The following is a 22425-nucleotide window of genomic DNA, read 5'->3' on the forward strand; positions in this document are numbered from 1 at the left end:
ATAAATCCAAGCATCAAAACCTTGACGTCTTTGTCATATTTCTTCACCATGAAATTGCATCTTCCCGAGGCAAGAGAGTTAACTGGCTTTAAAAGTCCAGTTTCCACCCTTGCCGAACTAGGCTGGAATTATTGGGCTTGATCGTAGTGCCATCAGTGGCTATTACCAGTTATGTCCCTTCTAAGCCTCTCCTATGGACCAATCAGATTCCACCTCTCGTATCACTTGCGTTTGCTTCACACAAAATGGTGGCGCCCAGTCAGGACGATCTGATCGATAATCAAGATCTATTTTGTGATGAAACGGGTCTTACATCGCGAAATGCATCAAATCACGTGAGCACCTTGATTAAAAACATGAAAAGATTTGGAAAATATCTGCTGACAACGAGTTGGCGGTGCACATGCTTTGCAAATCCTGCAATCGATCGAAATCGGCCCGACAGTTTACGACCCGGATTTTGATTTCGGTGCGCGATTTTAATTGGACTATGCATTGACTAGTTAGTACAGCCAAAATGTAACTCCATAATACCAGCCTAGTTGGCAAGGGTGGAAACTGGACTTTTATAGTCAGTTAACTCTCTTGCCTCGGGAAGATGTGAAACTGCCTCTTCAAATCCATCACAATAAAACTGACATGAACTGCAGGATTGTTTATTCAAATCTGGTAATTTTCTTCAGACTTAGGAGCAAATATCAGCCCCTGAGCAGGTCTATAGAAATGCTTGAATGGTCATAACACTACTAACAGTCAAACAGTTGAGAACATTACCCTCAGCAAATCCCGGAGAGTGCGAGCAATGTTATCAGCCTCGTTATATGTTGGGATGATGACGCTCCAGTGTGGATGTTTCAGCTCCGAGCGTGGCACTCCAACTTTGGCCTCCAGAACTGGTAAATCTTCAGGATAATCCTGAAAATATCCACAGTTAAATCACTCAAAAAACCTCCTGTTGGTTCATGTGGGGGCTGAACGTTGATCACCAATGCGATGTGAGTGAACACTTTGACCACTCAGCCGTTCTCTACGCCAGAACTGCTGAGGTGTCAGTTATCAACATTAATCACAGACAGACTGAGGCAACAAAAGCATGCTATGGAGTAGTCATAATGGTGCACATGGTATTATACTCAGATATTCTTTATGAAGAACAAAAAATAATTTCAAATGTCTTTGTTATCCCCCATGTGCCAACATATATTTTTCACTAAAAATTTCAAACCAAGTGTTATTCTGAGATTCAACCCCAATCAAGGGTGTCTGTAACATCTGTATGAAGCACCATGGCTCAGCAAGGTGAGTGCATGAGACAGTCGGGCAACCCTTGACCCCCCAGTTGGATAAGACCTCAAGGAATATTAAATATGAAGCTAAAATGTTTGTAAATTTGGTGCTTAACACCGCTTTATTCCAGCTATATGACGTCAATACATAAATAATGGAGACTGGATCAGACAATCCAGTGACTGACATCATGAGCATGGATTCATGCAATTTGGATTAAATAACATGACATCAACCAAGTTACCGTGTCTGACCAGCTGATCCATTCAGTCGCCTCCTACCACAAACAACATATATACAGGTACATACCAGGTTGCTGGGATCCATAGTATTGACTCGAATCCCCAGTGGTCTAGAGAATTATACCGGTACATACCAGGTTGCTGGGATCCAAAGTATTGACTCGAATCCCCAGTGGTCTAGAGAATTATACCGGTACATACCAGGTTGCTGGGATCCAAAGTATTGACTCGAATCCCCAGTGGTCTAGAGAATTATACGGGTACATACCAGGTTGCTGGGATCCATAGTATTGACTCGAATCCCCAGTGGTCTAGAGAATTATACCGGTACATACCAGGTTGCTGGGATCCATAGTATTGACTCGAATCCCCAGTGGTCTAGAGAATTATACCGGTACATACCAGGTTGCTGGGATCCATAGTATTGACTCGAATCCCCAGTGGTCTAGAGAATTATACCGGTACATACCAGGTTGCTGGGATCCATAGTATTGACTCGAATCCCCAGTGGTCTAGAGAATTATACGGGTACATACCAGGTTGCTGGGATCCATAGTATTGACTCGAATCCCCAGTGGTCTAGAGAATTATACGGGTACATACCAGGTTGCTGGGATCCATAGTATTGACTCGAATCCCCAGTGGTCTAGAGAATTATACGGGTACATACCAGGTTGCTGGGATCCATAGTATTGACTCGAATCCCCAGTGGTCTAGAGAATTATACCGGTACATACCAGGTTGCTGGGATCCAAAGTATTGACTCGAATCCCCAGTGGTCTAGAGAATTATACGGATACATACCAGGTTGCTGGGATCCATAGTATTGACTCGAATCCCCAGTGGTCTAGAGAATTATACCGGTACATACCAGGTTGCTGGGATCCATAGTATTGACTCGAATCCCCAGTGGTCTAGAGAATTATACGGGTACATACCAGGTTGCTGGGATCCATAGTATTGACTCGAATCCCCAGTGGTCTAGAGAATTATACCGGTACATACCAGGTTGCTGGGATCCATAGTATTGACTCGAATCCCCAGTGGTCTAGAGAATGGGATTTTATTTACATAACATATGCAAATATTTTCACTGAAACAAAATATTGGTGCAACTTTACAGTCAATCAACACTTGCTACAGTGATAGAGTTGAGATTAATGCCGCGTTAAACAGTATTCCAGTGATATAATGGCGTGTCAGCTTGCTGTGGGAGGGAATTCCAAAGTGACGCATGTCTTGAGACATTTACCACTTTGGTTAAACCCACGAGCATGGGTATGGTGCTGACAAACCCAGAAACAAAATTGGGGAGAACTAGAATTAGACCATAGGTTTCTGCCTCGCCTAAGGGATGCAACTCCGCACTGAGAATTGCAGTGCCCTATGAACAGGGCAGGATGGAAATGAGTGGTTTCATGTACTGATGATTTCACCGGTTACTCCATAGTTTAAGACAACAACTCACCACATCATTGAGGACTGTTGGGAGCAGGTGTACCTTCAGGTTGAGACGACGGCATGCTACCGCCTGCTGCTGAAACACTTCCTCACTGCCCCATTTGATTCCCTTGAACAATTCATCTATGGAAACATATAATAGTCATACATTTCCTGTCTAGGTACATCAGCAAATACAACCCTAGTTTCATCAGGGGAACCCCACGTTTTCCTAGAAGATTTCACAAATGGTGTGTTGTCTGATAGGAATCTATGGAAAAAAAACACTCTAAGCATGTAAACTTTTACATATTTTCTTTTACTGTTATGTTTATGTATCAAAACTTTAAAAAGTGACAAAAGTAAACATTCACAAAAACATATTCATGAATCACTGGTTGTCTGACCGAGACTCGAATTAAAAAAATAGACACACTCAAACACTTTCATTTGAAGATGACTTATTTCTTAGTGCTTCTTCGTCCATACAGCCCTAGTGACAAAGCAGCAAAATTAGAGGCTTGAGGTAGAGTTTGTATCTAAGAGACAAAAGTCTACATTATTTCTGGACTTCTATTTTAATTTAATATTTTTTTTAAATTTTAATTCACACCTGGAACAGTTTAAAGCTTTAACATTTAATTAATTTTTGATTTTTGCCTTTAACCCTCACTCAGCAATAATCCAGCTATATCAGAGAGGCCTGTAAGAATGGACAACATAAACTAGTGATTGATATTACAAGTAACACTCCACACCATCAGAGTATAGTGAACCTCGTCTGACCACCCACACTAACTGAGTTGCCACCTAAGACAAGCTATAGAGTGCTGGAGACTAATTATAGCCTGGGCTGTTGCTTGACATAAATAAAAGTCATAAAAGTGTTGTTGTCAGCCCTACTGAACATGTGAGGTGTAGCAGTCGATACACTTACGATTTAAACAAAGAACACCATGGCAACAGGCCAATGGACATTTAATATGTAGTCTTTGCTTCTTAATAATGACAAACAGACTTGGGATGGTCCAGATAATGTTTAATGTATTAGACATGCATGGTCAATCACCATATTACATTCCCAAGATGCATAGCGCTCGGGAACGATTATTGTCATCCGCTCTAGGGAGCATACATTATTATGGAATAAATGGAGGCAGATAAATGAATGCTACATAATAGCTTACTTGTTACAGGTCTTCAGCAACCCATTCTTGTTGTCAAAGGCGACTATGCTTGTCGTAAGAGGCAACTAACAGGATCGGGTGTCAGGCTTGCTCATTTGACTGATGCATGTCACTGTATCCCAATTGCGTGGATCGATGCTCATGATGTCAATCAATGGATTGTCTGGTCCAGACTCAATAACTTACAGACCGCCATCATATAGCTGGAATATTGCTGAGTGCAGCGTTAAACAACAAACAAACAAACAAACAAACTTGTTACATGCCAGTGAACTCTTGAAGTTTGCAGCCGAGTGAATGTTTCACATGTCAAAGAGAGAGTGCTTTTTATTTCAGTTCCCAATCACTCATAAGTGATGAATATAACAGTTAACATTCTCTCTCATGCCTCAATAATACCCATTTTCATCTTTCCCAATTACAAATATAGATGCTTATTGAACAGACCCGCAGACAACATGGACAAGGCACAGTGTCTCTTTTTCTGTTAAGGATAATCCCATCTTCAGCCTTGCGCATCTGATAATGTACCTACCAACAAGTCCCTTGCAGCTGTCTTGCATTCCTATGAGATAGTATCCCCCATCTTCTGCCTTGCCCAGAACGACGTCTGTGCTGGGAGAATGCAGTAGTGTCATGGCTTCTTTCAGGATGTCGGTGGTGATTCCTGGGATGTCACTCCCTGAATAAAACAGAACACTTAATTGTACACCAGCGCCATTACAGGTATGCATGGGTTAGATGGGAGTGAGAGTTCTCTCCCTTGCATAACTCTTATTGTGTTGAGGTGCGTTTCCTTTCTTCTTCCTGTTGCCTCCTTCTGAAATAAACACGTGTTTTATGCAATCACTGTGTCGGGTCGTTGGAAGATTAGAGGGTGTTATATCTTAACTGCTGCAGTTGTTGCCTGGACAACAGAACATTTCATGTCTATGTACCTGTTGTTGCCTGGACAATGAAACTATAGGGCTGAAACGAGTCCAAATTTACTACCCAGGTACCCAACCCTCTATTAACCCGACCCTACCCGGATACCCGCAGTAGGTCTCAAGAGTTGGGTATAAAAGGTCCGAATGGTAATTGTTTTTCCGGATCCAGACAAAAAGTATTCAGATAGACATATAAAACGATCTGGTCATGCATACATAGACTAACATTTAGTCTCTGAAATCTTATATTACACAATATCCTTCTTGACTCTAAAAATAATAAAAATTCCCTATGCTGATAGAGCTAGCTTGAGCTGGCTAGACTTGCTTTTGTATGCATTTCTAGATTATTATTTTTTCATAAAATAAATATATTCCACGGTCATGGTGTGGAATAGAGCTAGCTTGAGCTGGCTAGACTTGCTTTTGTATGCATTTCTAGATTATTAGTTTTTCATAAAATAAATATATTCCACGGTCATGGTGCAGGACTAATGCATACACTGAAGCTCTCTCTATGTTTAAACATAAAAAAGTCAGAAGGAATGCGTGCATAGGCAGAAAGAAATACAAACATTAGTGACGGGTAGTGTAACCGTGGAATTTTAGTAATTTTTTTCTCATTAAACAATATCATATGACCAACCACAGGTCCGGGTAATCCTTTGGGTACCCGGGTCCTACTCAGGACCCATCTGACCCGAGCACCCACATTACCCATCCCAGCCCTAAATGAAACACTGGACAACAGAACATTTCATGTCCATACCTGTTGTTGCATGGACAACAGAACATTTCATGTCCATACCTGTTGTTGTCTGGGCAACAGAACATTTCATGCCTATACCTGTTGTTGAATGGACAACAGAACATTTCATGTCTATATCTGTTGTTGCCTGGACAACAGAACATTTCATGTCTATACCTCTTGTTGCCTGGACAACAGAACATTTCATGTCTATACCTCTTGTTGTCTGGACAACAGGACATTTCATGTCTATACCTCTTGTTGCCTGGACAACAGAACATTTCATGTCTATACCTCTTGTTGCCTGGACAACAGAACATTTCATGCCTATATCTCTTGTTGCCAGGACAACAGAACATTTCATGCCTATACCTGTTGTTGCCTGGACAACAGACTTAGACTCTCTAACTAACTCTGCCCAAATATTCTCAAGTAACCTACCAATAACAATGGTGTAAGTGTGGTTCTGTGAGAAGCTCTCACGGAAAGCGTATGCCAGCTTCTCGCCAAGACACAGACCCGGCATTTGGGGAGACCATGAGACATCCATCTTGGCAAATCTCCGCTGCAGCCATCGGTCCATCTGAGGCTCCGTGGCTCCGCTGTAAGAGACCGTCACATGGGGCGCTGGGGAGTCACCATTTGATTGGAACTTTGTCAGTTCACTAAAGAGGTGCTCGCTCTGAAAGAGAATGGTTTGACAATTGTTTCATGGAAGTCCATTAATTACTACCGTCATTATGAAAAGAGGACATCAGATCTGATTGCTGAACACTTGAATAAATACTAGGCCATACAACAACACCAGAAGTGGCTGTTCAGGAGAAACTCATTCTCATTATCGCCAAAGGATACCATATTCGCTGTAATCACTGGTAATGAGACCCAGGTGCTTAGGAAATTTTAAAAGGGGGAGAGCATTTTATTTAATCCATTCACAACAAGATAGCTTTTTATTCAGAAATTGAGCAGTAGTGTTTCAATGTCATTGAAACTAAAACTACTTGCAATCTCATTAAAATCAGATCTTAGTTCTCCCTATCGCTAAACAAAGATCTGAGGACATCCCATTAAGGGTCACGTCAGAACGACCTTTCATCCGACCAATCAGAGCGTCGCTTACCAGATCATGAAAGTGACAGTCGGAATGTGTTTTCTAATCATGCAACCACAAAAACGTTAACACGGGGTATTCCGAACAACAGTTATGGGTTTTATGATTATATCCATACAATCTAGGCCATCTATAAGCCATTCCAGAATGTTCTTCCTGTCAGTTTTAATTTTTTTAATCGAGAATATGTCAAAATGTTGCTAATGTCGATTTCTTGTCAGTCATTTCATTGGTCGGTCAAAATTTGCGAAAGGTCGTTCTGACGTGACCCGTAATGGGCATGATGGGATGTCCTCAGATCTTTGTTCAGCAGTAGCGAGAACTACGATCTGATTTTAATGAGATTGAAACTACTTGGCAATAATATACACCTTCTGTGTTGTGGTTTTCGGTAAAAATCTGTTACATACACAACAAAATATGTACTGTCATGTAAATGGTTCAGTCTAGGCCAGAGGCGCTAGAAGTTGGTAAGTGCTCTCAATATGATGAATACAGTATTTGTGACAACCATGAGACGAGGGACCTTTTGAGTGAAAAATCCCATTTTGACTTCTTATTATATTTTGAAACTAAAATTTTGATATGCTTCAATTCAAATATATTACAGAGAGACATGGCATTAAACCTTTGGACTCATTTTCAGCAAAGCCCCGTTTACAGACTAATGACATAGCATAGCCCTAGCAAAATGTATTTATGTACACGTATTAAACAATCTGGTCATTCATACACTGAAGTTGAATTAAGTTATATCTTTATTCAACCAAATCAAAAATCAGAAGGAATGGGTGTATAGTCAGAAAGAAACGCGAACATGAGTGACTTGTAGTGTAACCATAGAGTTCTAGATACTTTTTGTCATTAAACAATATCTCACATGACCATGATGACTAACCACAGATCCGAGTAGTCCTGTGGGTACCCGGGTCCTACTCAGTACCCACCCAAACCGGGTACCCGAGTTACCCGTCCCAGCCCTAGTAACTTCGCATTCTTTCATAAAAGTTAAACAGTAAACTTCAAGGACATTTAGCAAATCTTCATCATAATTATCATGATCAAATCAACATTCTAACATGCATTGGGAACGTACTCAACCTGGATTGGTCATTCAGAGGTATCAAATCACAATAACCACCTCCGTTTAAAACAGCTGATTTAATGACTGCATCACCATGGAATATAATATCAATAGAAAAGTTCTTTTTTCTCAGTCATTGTCGATAAGCATTTCTAAATATTTATATGTACAATTACAGGTCATGAACTGCAGACTTGTGGTAACAACAATATTCAATCTCATTAAAATCTGATCTTAGTTCTCGCTACCGCTAAACAAAGATCTGAGGACATCCCATTAGGGGTCACGTCAGAAGGACCTTTCATCCGACCAATCAGAGCGTCGCTTACCAGAACATGAAAGTGACAGGCGGAATTTGATTTCTCATCATGCAGCCTCGAAAACTTTAAAATGGGGTATTCCGAGTGATAGCTACAGGCTTAACGACTGAATCTATACAATCTCGACCATATATTAGCCATTCGAGAATGTTCTTTTGTTCAGGTTTCAAATTTTTAAGCGAGAATTTGTCAAAATATGTTTCGAAGCATAGTCGCCGATTTGAAATTAGTGCTGTAAAGCACGAGAAAGCTGCCTTCTGAGTAATTCCAGTAATTCAGTAATTCCATTGGTCGGTCAGAGTTCGCAAAAGGTCGGTCTGACGTGACCTGTAATGGGATGTCCTTAGATCTTTGTTTAGGGGCAGCGAGAACTAAGATCTGATTTTAATGAGATTGCAACAATATTCAAAAGGAGTGTGGCAACACATTTTGTGCAGAAAAATTGATAAAAGTCAACTGAAAGAGGATATTACAAGTTTGGAAGACATCAGAAGAGAGCTTAAAATTTGGCACTTTTCTACAGTCAACTCTCACATCAAATTTTCTGCTCACAACGAGCGGTGTGGCATCATAATAGAAATGTATTATCGTGCAGAGTAGAACTAAACCTTGGAATTCTTGTGCACTTTTCTTTCAGGCTTCCATTATTCATTAATTGGTTTAAAAATGGTTTGGCCTAATATTCAATGTAGGTGGTCAGAAATTATTGTTTCTAAATTCTAATTTCCAGGTTTGTACTGCTACTAATACTACTAATGAATGAAAAACAATTTCATAGGTGACACCATCATAGAAGTATGATTTATGAAACAATTCCAAAAGATAATATATTGGGCTTTTTGTTACAAAGATTTTTATGCGTTAATCAGCATTTCTCAAGGCATTTCACCCAATTATAAGACAGAACCAGCTCGGTTGTTTTTGTCACAGTTCATTTTATTTTTTTCTAATTTCAGTTGGATTTTCTGGCGGTCATTCTCGTTAACCAAAAACATAAAGGCCTTACTGCTTCCCACATCTATGCCAGCCACATATGCAAGTAAAGCATACAGTCCAGTCTTGTTAATCCGACACTCGTTAATCCGACAATCGGCTTTATCCGACACTAATGATGGGAACCAATTAAATCAGTGCTATTTAGACCCGTTAATCCGACAGTCTCGCACTCCGACTCCGACACACCTAATTGGCAACGAATTGCTGAAATCACTCATTAATCAGTCTCGTTAATCCAACACAGTGATCAGCGTACTCCGTGGTCATCTGCCCGCGAGTAAACAGCCAGTGTTTTGATGCGAGGCGAGTCGGCTGGTAGCTGCATATTACAAAGCTGCAGAGATAAACTTGCTTAACAATAAACAATTAAAGCTTTAAATAAAGAAAACAGGATAATTCCCATGCTTAGATTACCTCAATCTTATTAAAATCAGATACAAGTTCTCGCTATCGACGAGGCCATCCCATTACAAGTCACGTCAGAACAACCTTTTGCGAACTATGACTAAATTTCGTTTATCCGACATACTCGTTAATCCGACACAATCATATGCAACCATCGATGTCGGATTAACGGGACTTGACTGTATATTGATGTAAAAACTAATAATGTACAAGCACAAAAAGTGCCATTATTTGTTTTAATACTATTATCTGTATTTCCTGAATTGAAATGAACATTCAAAACAATGGACTAAACCCATGACGTTTCACTTAATATCTTCACTAACCCAAAAAAGTTTTGTCATGGTAGAATCTCTAAATACCGTATTCGACGTAATAAGCGCACAGGGCGCTCTCAAAATTAGAAACATGAGGCTCCTATTAGAATATTATTTCGGTAGAAAAAACATAAATTTCGTGGTTTATGCTGACCGCCTGAAATGTTTATATAGGACATATATATTTTTCCAGAATTTAATTGCCTATAAGTAAGGGTGCATATGACACACGAGTGTGTATTATACGCGAATAAATAAGTCTTGTGTACATTGATCAATCCGAAAGGGTGCTAATTGGGATTGTTCATTAGCCATTATATTAGCAAATATCGCCGTGGGCGCTTATTAGAGCGGGGCGCTTATTACGTCGAATACGATAATTCACTTTATACTTGATAGAATGACTTACCATATATCGCTGAGCTCTCGCTGCCCCACCTGGCCCCAGTTCCGACACCAGTCTTGTCTTGGTGGCACCAGGTGTTGGATAACGACTGAAGACAACTATATTAGTCCTGGACTTCTTCTTGCGCGTGCTGAACATGAGGTACATGGACATCAGCAGCGCACAGCCAGCCCCTGCTCCCAGGCTTGTCCTGGCCCACCGAGGCAGTGCCTCAGGCATGTTAACAATGTTCTCACTGTCTGGAGAAAAAAAGAATGAGTGAGTAGCTTTAAAGAGAAGTTTCTCTTAAACGGCAACAATTGACCAATTAATTAAGGTAATAACTCAAATTTAAAGCCAACAGTCAACAGATTTCAGATTGACATTTGTTTTTCAATGAGAAAAAATACTTGTTATAATATACTCAGATTATGGACCCTTAAATGCTACTTTCAGACATATATCTTACAGCATTACAGTGTAAAAGGTACGGAACCTGCCAGGTTGCAATGAGCTGACTATCAAGACATGATCCACATCACTTCTGTCTGTGACCATTTAATTGATACTTGCATATAATTACTTAGGAGTGAAATCACACCAATGTCATAGATATGTTCTCTAGCTTTTGCAACTTTTCTCCATTTTTATAATAGTGATTGACCTCAGGCTGTCAAATAGAAAAAGTGTACATAGCTACAAATATTTACAACAGATGTCTGTGTACAACAATACAACAAATACAGATCTAGGTTGTTTTCTCTTGAAAAGTTGTCTCTCAAAGTATGTCTAAAGATCAAAGTCCAAAAAACACTTAGAGTGACAATAATCAGTCGCATATATTGGTACCTGACATTAGAAAGTGTGATTAGTATACAGATTGGTTTGTATATAGTTGACACATTCTCCTTCATCTATGTAGAGGGACAGGTGAGTATATACCTTGGTATCGGTGAACTTCGATCAACAGGTACGCGAAAACTCTAAACTACGTTGTCTGATATTCATCCGTACAAAACTTAAAGCACAACATGCACTGTGCGGAGCTTGTACAAATCGCATGAAAACATATCACACGTGATATTCTATTTTTAGAACTCGTTGATATAAGCGACACACTAATTTCAATGAAATTAGGATCGAACAAGAACCAAGGTAGTCGTATTTGTCTCAGTAAATAGTAAAGCAAGATAAAATACCTAGTCTAACCTTCAGGGTGTTACAAAACAAACACATATATTTGTCTGTGTCAGTGGCGACTGTTTGACAACATTGGTCAGAGGTCAACGCATACGCTCGGAATTTGGGACCTGTTTTGTTTCAGAAATAACGATTTCGAGCGTTTGAGACAGTCCCTGTTGCTGCTTACACCTGAAGGATGGACGTCGTAGCACTTTACGACAGCTGTCGAGTTGGAGATTTGCAAAAAGTGAAGTATGTTGACATTTCATTTTAGTCCGTGATGTTCAGCCGTGCATGCACTGCTCTTGGTCTCGTTCATTTGAACAACAGTCAATGCGCATAATAGGACTGCACAGTCAGCTCACTTATTGTGCACAAGTGACTTCCTCGTGATAACGTCTATCTTTACACCACCAATCCATCAGCTTTTAATCTTAAACATGTGCTGTATTCAATGAACACTTGTGAAATTTGGCTTTCGAATGCACTGTTAAAATTTGTATAATTACAGTCAATGCCTTTCAACATGCGTGTGTATATCAGGGTTCTGAAGCTCAGTTAGTAAAGAACAACTGACAGTACTGACGTGGAAAACTAAGTTTGAGTTTCTGAGTTAATTTTTGTGTTTAGAACCAGAGACCATATAATAGAGGGACGGCCCTCCCCAACAGTTTATCATAAACCATCAGCGCTACGGTCTGGCATGTAACTGATACACCCCGACACCCTGCTGTTAACCTCCCTGTACCGCTGCAGATGCGCAATAGATGCGCAGACATTCACGACTGACCATTCTGGTAACTAGTAAACAATATTATATAATATCCGGGGTAAGAGTTAATTCCCTTAGCCGAGATTTCTCCGACTACGACCAGCGACAATCCAATAAAAGGACGTCTCTTAGCGGATTACAAAGATTTTTTTATGATATCTCTCATAAGCACATGTCAGTTGGCTGCAAATCATTTGCTGAACATGTATGTCTTCCGGGACATTTAATTCAATTTACATCCGCCACAGCCATGGACGACTTCATTCACTCGGACGATTTCGTCTTGGACCTAGATATGCCACTTGAAGAAATACCTCTCTTCGACCAGGGGTGGGTTTCGGATGACTCTTGGTCTAAATAGAACGACAGTGATGTTTCCGCTACCAAGCTGTTGGTAAATACCTCCCAAAAAGTTTCACTCAAAGAAAACGATAGGAAATGAAAATATGACGTCTGTCCACAAGCGTAAGTTTTCGAGGGCGTGTGAAGAAAAAGCCGTTCCGATATTAAAAGTATTTTATAACGTATTCTATTTGTTTTAAAAATTAGTTAATATATCTCATTTTATGCTGCAATTGTTAACTATTATAAACAAACAAATATACCAAATCTTCTACGAACGCCACAGAAAACTCCGGTAAATTGCACAGGAACTCAGGAAGTGTAAATAAAACTCATCCAGAAGCAGGGAAGACACTTGTAACATATCACCATATTCCCGATGTTCACAAAATATATCTCCATATTAACTTCATATCTCATAATAAGTCCAGACTAGATTTACTTGCAAAAATGCATGATCACCGACTGGTGTAAATGCTTTACTATTAGCCAGAAAAAAAGGACGCCATATTAATGTTTTTATTTCATGTAAATTCGCTACTATTTTATAATGCTAATAGTTCCAATGAATTAGAAATACACATTAAACTACGAGCGTTGTTAAATGAATTTTCGATGTGTCCAACAATGCGCTTCGAAAGAATCAAAAGTTATTGGTTAATGCCAGTTTGGGGCTAGCAGTGATAATGGGGTTTGCCGGAGTGAGGTAAGTTTTTTTTAAAGGGAGGCTACTGTTTAATTCCAAAGCAAAGAGGACGATTGTAATTTTACAATCGTTATTTGATATTACCCGATTAGATTGATATTTCAGCATACAATAATTATGTATTTGGGTATAACAATATAGCTTCAACAAGCATGGTACCAGATATGTACAAGTATATCGTAAACTGTAGTAACGTTTGTTGTTTTCAAAATTCTTTCATCATAGTTTTCTATATCTGATCAATGAAAAACAAACTTTAAACTCTAACCTGGAACAAAGCATGCAACTACACATGTATTACTATTAAAACAAAACAAAACATCACAAACTCTGACATATGTAAATGTATTTTTCACAGAAAAGGACAATAGACCATCAATATATTTTACTGAATGACACCTTCGACCTTGTTGTGTGGAACTTCTCTCCCGACAACTGCCAATATAATCCTTCTTCTTTCTTGGCATTTAAAAAGCAAATGATTATTTTATTATACAAATATTTCATGTAACAGATTTTTATTTTTGTATGATGTTTTCATTGTTGTGTAAATACACAAAGTAAGTAGTACCTTCATCATATTTACATTATTATGATTGGGTTTAGGCCAATATCATTTTGCTCATAATCAATATTTACACGGCAAAAAATAGATAATTGATTAAATGTAGTCATGATTTATTCAGACAAAATCTACAGAAGATAACAAATATGTAGTATTGTAGTATGTAGTATATGCGCGATATGTGATAAGGCCTAACTGAAACAAAGTTAAACTTACGAAGAAATGGCGAAAGCAATGGTAAAAAAAATACGCGTTTTACAAAAACAATTCTAATATCATACAATCTAAGTCACTTTGTAGAATGTTTCAAAGGATATATGCGGATGATAATCACAGACAAAATGCATGTTATGTCGTCTGCTATATGGTAATTTAACTTAAAAAATGTGACGTGAAATATGGCCTTGCGCCAAAAATCATACCAAAAAAACTACCGATCATACCTAAATAACGTTGGTACCAAGCCAAAGGGGAAATCGTGATGAATGTAAAACTATTAAATTCAGGACCGATAATAGGAACACATTCTTCTGAAAGCATGCGAAAATTAAGAGTTGTGGTGTAATTATTTCGGGAAAATTCAGATTTAGTCCCATTTCTGGAGTCAAAATCTGAAATTTCGGATCCGCCCTAAATTTGTTAATGGCACTAAGCCAATTTTTAACATATCTCCTTTTTATACACCTAGGTAACCAAGGACTTTCATTGCGAATTAGAGGCCGCTATTGAAAATCAAAATCTGCACTTTTGCCGATTTTACATGCGAGCCCTTTTGTCCTCTCGGACAAAGACAAAGCATGATCACAGTCATCAAATACAGTGACAACGACATGCTTTAGGGCACCAACAAATCTCAGTTGTAATGTTAACAATGTTAAGAAATACATGAGTGTAATTATGTATTGTGAAATATATCTTATGCATGGGAAAAAAAGGCAACAACGATGAGTCTTCTGCTCGCTTCTGGACAGGCTGCGCAGTACAAGCCGTAGCACTGATGGTTTCGCGCATAGGCTAGAGGGCCGTCCCTCTATTATATGGTGTCTGTTAGAACTGAAACACAAATATAGACATTTACCTAGAACTGAAACACAAATATAAACATTTACCTCCAAGCTTCCAGACCGCCGACATGGTCTAGTGGTAGAGCATATGCCTGGAGAGCGAAGGTCAGTGGTTCAATCCCAGGCCGCGATGTCAAAATATTATACTTGTTGTTACCCTGCCTGGCGCTCGTTAGTAAGGGACTAAAGCAGGGACTGGTTGGTTTGGAGTCAGTTTACTGTGTCTGAGTGGGGTATTCATGTTAAACTGTGGCATGGTATCGTTAGCACTATAAGCTCTGCATAAGTCCAGACTAGTACAAGCAGCCACACACATACACATGTGCATGACGTCGCTATATAAGTGCAATAATCTTGAACATGATGTAAACCCAGTTTCACCTGACCTTCTAGTTTCCAGTAATGGGAGCCTGTTAAAACGGTACATCACCTTTGGCTTGTGAAAATGGACCACAGTTAGTCAGTATTAGCAAGTGAAATATCATATTGGAAACAAAGACCAAATAGTCCTGTTCCACAAAGCACAATTAGTGCTACGATTGTCCTAAGTCTATGTTAATGTGTGGGAGATGCGATTGTCTTAGCTTTGAGGAACAGGGCCCATATCTTTAGTCATAAGCATAATAAGTCATGTACCAAGTATGTATGTAGTGGATTAAAACTACATTTGCCAGTTTTAACTTGGTGCTTACCAGATTATGTATCTAAAAAATTATCATATGACAACATCTCAATAATATGTGAAGCCTTTACTGGTTTACATTTGTCTCAACTGAAAACAGGATTCATAGATAATTCCAAAATTTACAGCATATATGATCTAGCCCAAGAGAGGTGAAGCACAGTGCAGTTTATCCATTGTAATATAGCAGCCCATGAGAGTATTGAGCATTTTAGGATGAATTAGTTGAGGCTGCTCAAGCAAAGCTTCAAATTCAAGTAGATTTGTAGAATATTTCATGTCTAGATTTTACACTTCAAAAAATTAAGTGTCCAATTCCAGTAAGCGTCCCCTGACCATTTAATGAGTTGTTTATAAGTGCACTGAACAAAGTCTGAAAATTAACAGCGCAGTCCTTATTTCAAACACGTTTCGTTTCACTGATGTCTGTAGCCAGATACTATTAAGTAACTGTAGTCATCATGGGCCTTCCATCCCCATCTTCCCAAGGCAAGTGAGTTAACTGACTATAAAAGTCCAGTTTCCACCCTTGCCGAACTAGGCTGGTATTATGGAGTTACATTTTGGCTGGACTAACGAGTCTATGCATAGTCCAATCAAAATCGCGCACCGAAATCGAAATCCGGTTCGTAAAGTGTCATGCAGATTTCGGTCGACTGCAGCATTTGCAAAACATGTGCACCGCTAACTCGTTGTCAACAGATATTTTCTAAATCTATTCATGTTTTTAATCAAGGTGCTCACGTGATTTGATGCACTTCGCGATGTAAGACTCGTCTTATCACAATTTAGGTCTTGATTATCGATCAGATCGTCTTGACTGGGCGCCACCGTTTTGTTTGAAGCAAATGCAAGTGATACGAGAGGTTGAATCTGATTGGTCAGTAGGAGAGGCATAGAAAGGACATAACTCGCAATAGCCACTGGTGGCGCTACGATCGAGCCCCGTAATTACAGCCTAGTTCGGCAAGGGTGGAAACTGGACTTTTAAAGTCAGTTAACTCTCTTGCCTCGGGAAGATGTCCATCCCCTCCTTGTCAACTTTCTAAGTTCCAATGGCTCATTACGACATTTACCCGGTACACAATTACAAAGTGTTCTTTGCAATGATAAAGGTCAAATCTGTGGCATTAAATACCATATAGATTGTGTAAAGACTTATCATCATGATCAAATGTTCATTCTGTAATAGGTCTATCTCAATGTGGATTCCATCCTCCATTATTCAGTGTCTCCCATATCCATGATATCCATTGTATTTTCATCTATCCATTGTATTATCATCATGATCATCTATCCATTGTATTACGGTTAGAAACTAACAGTTTTTGTCCACTAGTCCTTATAATGATAACATGTAGCAAAACCCTTAAAATGGGCCAATTTCTACTAGTCCTTAGGATACCTTTACCAGTCGCAGACGTAACGTGTGTGCGAGATACGTCTCTTGTACGCGAGACGGGTGCGGTCCGCAGTACTCAGTGAAGCGCCTGATACTAATTAATTCAATCACCGTGGCTGTGTCGTCACCCGCGACCTCCGCGAAAGTAATTAAAGCGCTATGTGAAATCATCCACTGCCAAGAGGGACCACAATCCACCGAAGGTCGTGACTGGCGAGTCGCGTGTGCATCGAGGCATCCACCTTCCTATTTTCACATACCCTATTTTCGAACAGTTAAGACATGTCAACATGTCATTCTGGACTGGATACACGAAGCTAGCGACCAGTTATCGCCATTTTTTTCATGATATTTCTGACGTGTATACTCGGACCTCGTTGTACAGCCGCATTCATCGTATTGAGGCATTTGTGATTTCCGGTCGCTCACGCGGGACACACCTTTTAGCGGCTGTCTGTTAATGAAAATCAGTAACCAGGAAGTGCTCGCTCCGTAAACAATTTCAATTTCCTCGGAATGTTCCGTCTGCTGCAAGTTAGGGGTCATTAACACATTGATACTTACTTCTGGCATCTTTTTATTATTGCCTTGCCCCCATCTGTCAGTGGACAACGATATGACCGGCAGTTTCCCAAATAAACTTTCTCTCTCGACCTGAACTAGATCATCTACATATTCATGGCGACTAATAAGGTAACGGATGTTACGTAGCCCGACATTTCCCCGCTCTGTGGCCAGGATCTATTAGGAGATAATTTGGGTCAAAATGTCATACTTAGCAATACATTCCTCACCAGTAGCCAAATCATAAATACATACTTTTAGCGTAACAGGAGTGCTTTATATATATTTTTAACATGTTTCCATTTTTTTACAATTTATTTTCATCCAATTTTTTATCCAACAAAAATCTTAAAATATCATTTCTGATATTTTGTTGTTTTTAAATATTTTGTTCTTACTTTTCAGTAAATATGCTTTGAATACCTATTGATGATAACATATTCAGAATTTTACATGTGTTGTCTTTGGACATCTCTGACATCACCATACTTAGAACACGAATAATCATAAATGTTAGTGAGTGCATTTTGTTCCGTTTAGTGTATATGACAAGTACCGCGAAACCAGAGCTGCAGGCTACAAAGTTGAATGTACCAATAACTTTAATTTTTGTGAAACTATGAGCATATGCGCTTAGTTGAATAAGATTCAGTTGATTTCGGTTATACCATTACGATGTCTGTCTGTGCTACGATAGGGAACAGTGGAAACTTTTCCGTTGACTTATTGTACAAGTTCTCGCCATCGCCTTACAGCACGTGATCACGCCCACCGTTCCAGTTTACAAATTATTTTTTGGGGGTATTTCAGTTATCGCGCTCAATATTTTTCTTAATTCACCAAAATTAATAAGAAATGCTATTATCAATTTGTTCTCTGCAAACTGACATAAACCAATATTCCCCAAATTCGATCTTGCTTTTCCCTATATATAGCTCAAATAGGTTTCAGAATTTTATTTTGAGGAAGATAGGAAGCAATAACAGAACTGAAACTATAAAGGGAATCAGATACTTTTGCGTGAATTCGTCACGTGACACCACCGACGTGTCTTTTCTATTTCTATGTTTACTATTGGGCAGTTTGGTAAGGACTACAGGACTAGTGCCAATTTCTAACGCTGTCTTATATCCATTATATTATCATATGTCCATGATATCCATTGTATTATCCTACATCCATTGTATTATCATATATCCATTTTATGTTCCTAAATATCCATTCTATTATCATATATATATATTGTATTATCCTATATCCATTGTATTATCATATTTACTCATTGGTTTGTTACTCCTTTGTGTTCGATGTAATTAAGTATTTGCATTTCTATTGAGTAACCCACTTTTTGCTCGCCAATTAATTTGATCATTTGGGTATTTTTGAATTGACATTTTGTGTGTGCAGCTAAACCTTGAGTATCAAGAACTGTACTATGCTGCAAGCAGCACCACGTGTCATTAAATCAGTATGATACATTTGTCTCGAATGAAGTGTCCCGTTCCAGTACATTTTTTCAATGCATGTGCTTCCCGAAGCATGATTTCATGTTACAACAGACCCATAAAGATGCGGGGTAGAATAGGTCTTCAGCAACCCCTGCTTGCTGTAAAAACTGACTATGCTTGTCGTAAGAGGAGACGGGATCGTGTGGTCAGACTCGCTGACTTGGTTGATGCATGTCATTGATCCCAATTGCGTGGATCGATGTTCATGATGTCAATCACTAGATTGTCTGGTCCAGACTCGATTATATACAGGCCGCCATCATATAGCTGCAATATTGCTGAGTCAACGTTTGTTTCAATTATGAAAGAACAGTATTCCGGTAGTTTAATTGCATGTCTATATTTAGCATCATGTCTTTGAACCAAACACAAAACAAAGATGAGTCCAGGGTATTTATCCCAATAGAATGGAGATAATATACCCTGGATAATCGAGAATGATGTCGCTTTGTAATGAGCTTCTTAATAGCCTCCAGCAGTTAAAACCACATTCACTACCATTTACCATATTCACTCAGCCTAGCACAGCTGGTACACTGACAGTGATAATCATATCATTTGGGTCATGGTTTTTGTGGAATATGGTGTGATTCTTTTCCTCATTATATTTCAGATTCCTGGTGGAGGAACGAGAGGTTGAACTGAACACCCGAGACAAATGGGACAGCACTCCACTGTATGTGTAGCTTGGGCTTGAAATTATCACACTGAAATATGTCACATTAAAACATATAGCCCTGTTACCATGGTAACATGTTACACTGACAGGTATAGCTCACTGTAACCATGGGAATTTGTCACACTAAAATGTATAGCAGTTTTAGAACTGCAGGCCTCAAAATTAGAAAACAACCAGTTTGGATCTGGACCTGTTTTTCAGGTGTGCCGTTTTTAATTTAAGTGTGCCTTGTCTATATTGCCCAGTAATTATAACAAAAGACAGCATTAGATCAAAATTTTAAATGACCAATCTTTTCACTTTTGCTGGTTCTGAACCCCATGAACCTTTGAAAATGTTGAAGACCTTTTTTTAGTTTTCCATCTTTTCCAATTGGTTGACCATACTCTTTCCGAATTTTGCAAAATATTAAATTTTTATCCCTGTCACATAACAGGATTTGTACTTTGAAAGATTCCAGTTTCTGGGAATGCCTCGTGGTGATTTATGTTTAATTCAGATAATTTGGGCTTTGGTACATCTGAACATCACGTGTCAGTCATGTCTATTATTTGTTTAAATTCTGAGAGATTTTTTTCAATTTCAGTGTTAGCACTAGCACTCGGCAATAGAGCTGTTTTCCTCGTTGGTTGTCTGCAGTAACTTTATTAGAACATGTAGAAGTTACAGCAGCAGGCTTGAAGAAATAAATAGTTGAGTTTTTCTTTTTAAACTTCCTGTTTGACAAACAGCGACCATCTGCTAGGTTTTTTACAACAAACAATGTGTATAACCACTTCCATTTGAAAAGCACGACCTCACAACGTTCTGTCAAAATAGAGAAAGAACCGTGTCCATTCAATTCCAATCATTCAAATGTATTTTGTGCATTCTTGGACATCTGGTCAAATGTCAGTAAAATACAGTCAACAGCAATCACTAAATATTGCCTATTGGATTTACAACAGGAAGTCTTCATTTCTCAGTTCAGTTTTGTAAAGAAATGAAATAGAAATTAACCTAAGTACTTTAAATGAAAATGGCCATTTCACTTTTGGGGGGGAGGGGGGAGGGGGGAGGAGTCCAGCGTACCTCAAAAATCACAAACACTTTATGTATACCTTTTCAATTTTTCTTTATCCAACAAATCAACATGTTATCATGGTAGCAATGCTTCCTTATTACTATTCCAGGAAGTTAATCTGTCATGCCATGATTTTCCTGCCCAATTTTTCCATATTACTATGAATATATATGCATATGAAGGAATCAGATGGTCCTTAACTTCTTTGAGTAGTATATTTACATTATTGATCATGTTGATAGCAGCAATCATAGTAATGATGCACTTTCTAATGTCATTGAGCTGTATTCCAATATCAATGTAAATGCTGGGAGTCCCTACTGTAATTGATCACCTTACATTTCTATAGATGGTGGTCATGTTGTGAACACTTGAAGGAAGGGGACAGTTGGATAAAGGCCCTTTTGGCCGACTGGAATTTTCACCTTTAATTTTTGTAAAAGTCACAGTAAACAATGGTAAACTGAAATATTTGAATGACAATTATCAGACATATTCAAATGGTTGAAAACTATTCCCTGTTTCTTGCAATATTTTCACTTCTGTCAGGACCGAATACACGTTTGACTTTATTGAATGTGAAAAAGGCTGATTTTTCAACTTATAGAGAAAATCTAACTACAGTAAAATATGTTTATAACGAACACGCTTATAACGAACTGAGGAATGTAACAAACTTATTTTGGGTCCCAGTCATTTGCTGTATAGTTTCTGTATAAATGCTTATAATGCACTCCGGATATAACAAAATAAGATTAGTGGTCCATTTGAGTTCGTTATAACCGTAGTTTACTATGTGAGCAAATCTGTGACCCAAGGTGATTTGTTACCGTAAATTTGTACTGTTGTTATCTCTATCTCCTAAAACTGCCAAGAGGATGAAGACAATTACCTTCAGTTAAACACTTGCTTATGTAAAAATATTTTTAAAGTGCATCCTCCTGAAAGCCTGAAAATCAGACCTTTCAACATATTTTAGCCTTATCAATATATATTTAGTGTCCAAAACATGCAAGTGCTGACATGAACAAAGTCTATTTCTAATTCATATAAACACATCTGATACATTTCGTAACAATTTTTAGTAATTTCTCAAATTATGCCCTTCTCATTGTCCAAAGGGTGTCCTTATCCTACCTTATCCTCCAATTACTTGCAACATGTACAACAGAAGCTTGTGCTATGTATATTCAACCATATAATTTGTGTTTATATACATGGTATAATGTTATCTTGACACAAAGGGATACAGTGCAATGTACTTAGATGAATCACTGCAGCCGTTCTGTTACACTCTTCTATTTCTGTGATAGATTGTGCTACTGTTCATCCTAAGGCCACACGTTCTTTGTTTACTTGCTTTACGGATCCACCAACTGTAAACTTTATTGAAATGGAAAAAAGAAATGAAAATTTGCTCTCTCTCTCTTTTTTTTATCCCA

At 38.7% G+C, this 22425-nt stretch overlaps 2 protein-coding genes across 3 annotated transcripts in view; one reads left to right on the top strand and one right to left on the bottom strand.

The window, feature by feature from the left end:
• The window catches only part of LOC124136871, a 44451-nt gene extending 32933 nt beyond the window's left edge, over nucleotides 1-11518 (bottom strand). Inside the window, exons 1-6 of one of the 2 annotated variants that reach the window (XM_048396893.1) lie at nucleotides 11304-11415; nucleotides 10479-10714; nucleotides 6275-6515; nucleotides 4692-4838; nucleotides 2998-3113; nucleotides 775-915 (exon numbers count right to left, since the gene is read on the bottom strand). In XM_048396893.1, coding sequence (XP_048252850.1) covers nucleotides 775-915; nucleotides 2998-3113; nucleotides 4692-4838; nucleotides 6275-6515; nucleotides 10479-10714; nucleotides 11304-11310 — 888 coding nt within the window. In that variant the 5' untranslated portion in view covers nucleotides 11311-11415. Of the gene's footprint in view, nucleotides 1-774; nucleotides 916-2997; nucleotides 3114-4691; nucleotides 4839-6274; nucleotides 6516-10478; nucleotides 10715-11303 lie in introns of both variants that reach the window. The other variant, XM_048396894.1, reaches the window with a different exon arrangement.
• Nucleotides 11519-11701: 183 nt separating this feature from the next.
• Nucleotides 11702-22425, top strand: part of LOC124135977 (ankyrin repeat and BTB/POZ domain-containing protein 1-like) — a 29234-nt gene continuing 18510 nt past the window's right edge. The window contains exons 1-2 of the mRNA XM_046501715.2: nucleotides 11702-11888; nucleotides 19855-19917. Of these exons, the coding sequence (XP_046357671.1) occupies nucleotides 11833-11888; nucleotides 19855-19917 (119 nt within the window). The 5' untranslated portion in view covers nucleotides 11702-11832. The remainder of the gene's footprint in view (nucleotides 11889-19854; nucleotides 19918-22425) is intronic.

Source organism: Haliotis rufescens, unplaced genomic scaffold (assembly GCF_023055435.1).
Source record: "Haliotis rufescens isolate VD_foot unplaced genomic scaffold, xgHalRufe1.0.p SCAF_16, whole genome shotgun sequence".
NCBI lineage: Eukaryota > Metazoa > Mollusca > Gastropoda > Lepetellida > Haliotidae > Haliotis > Haliotis rufescens.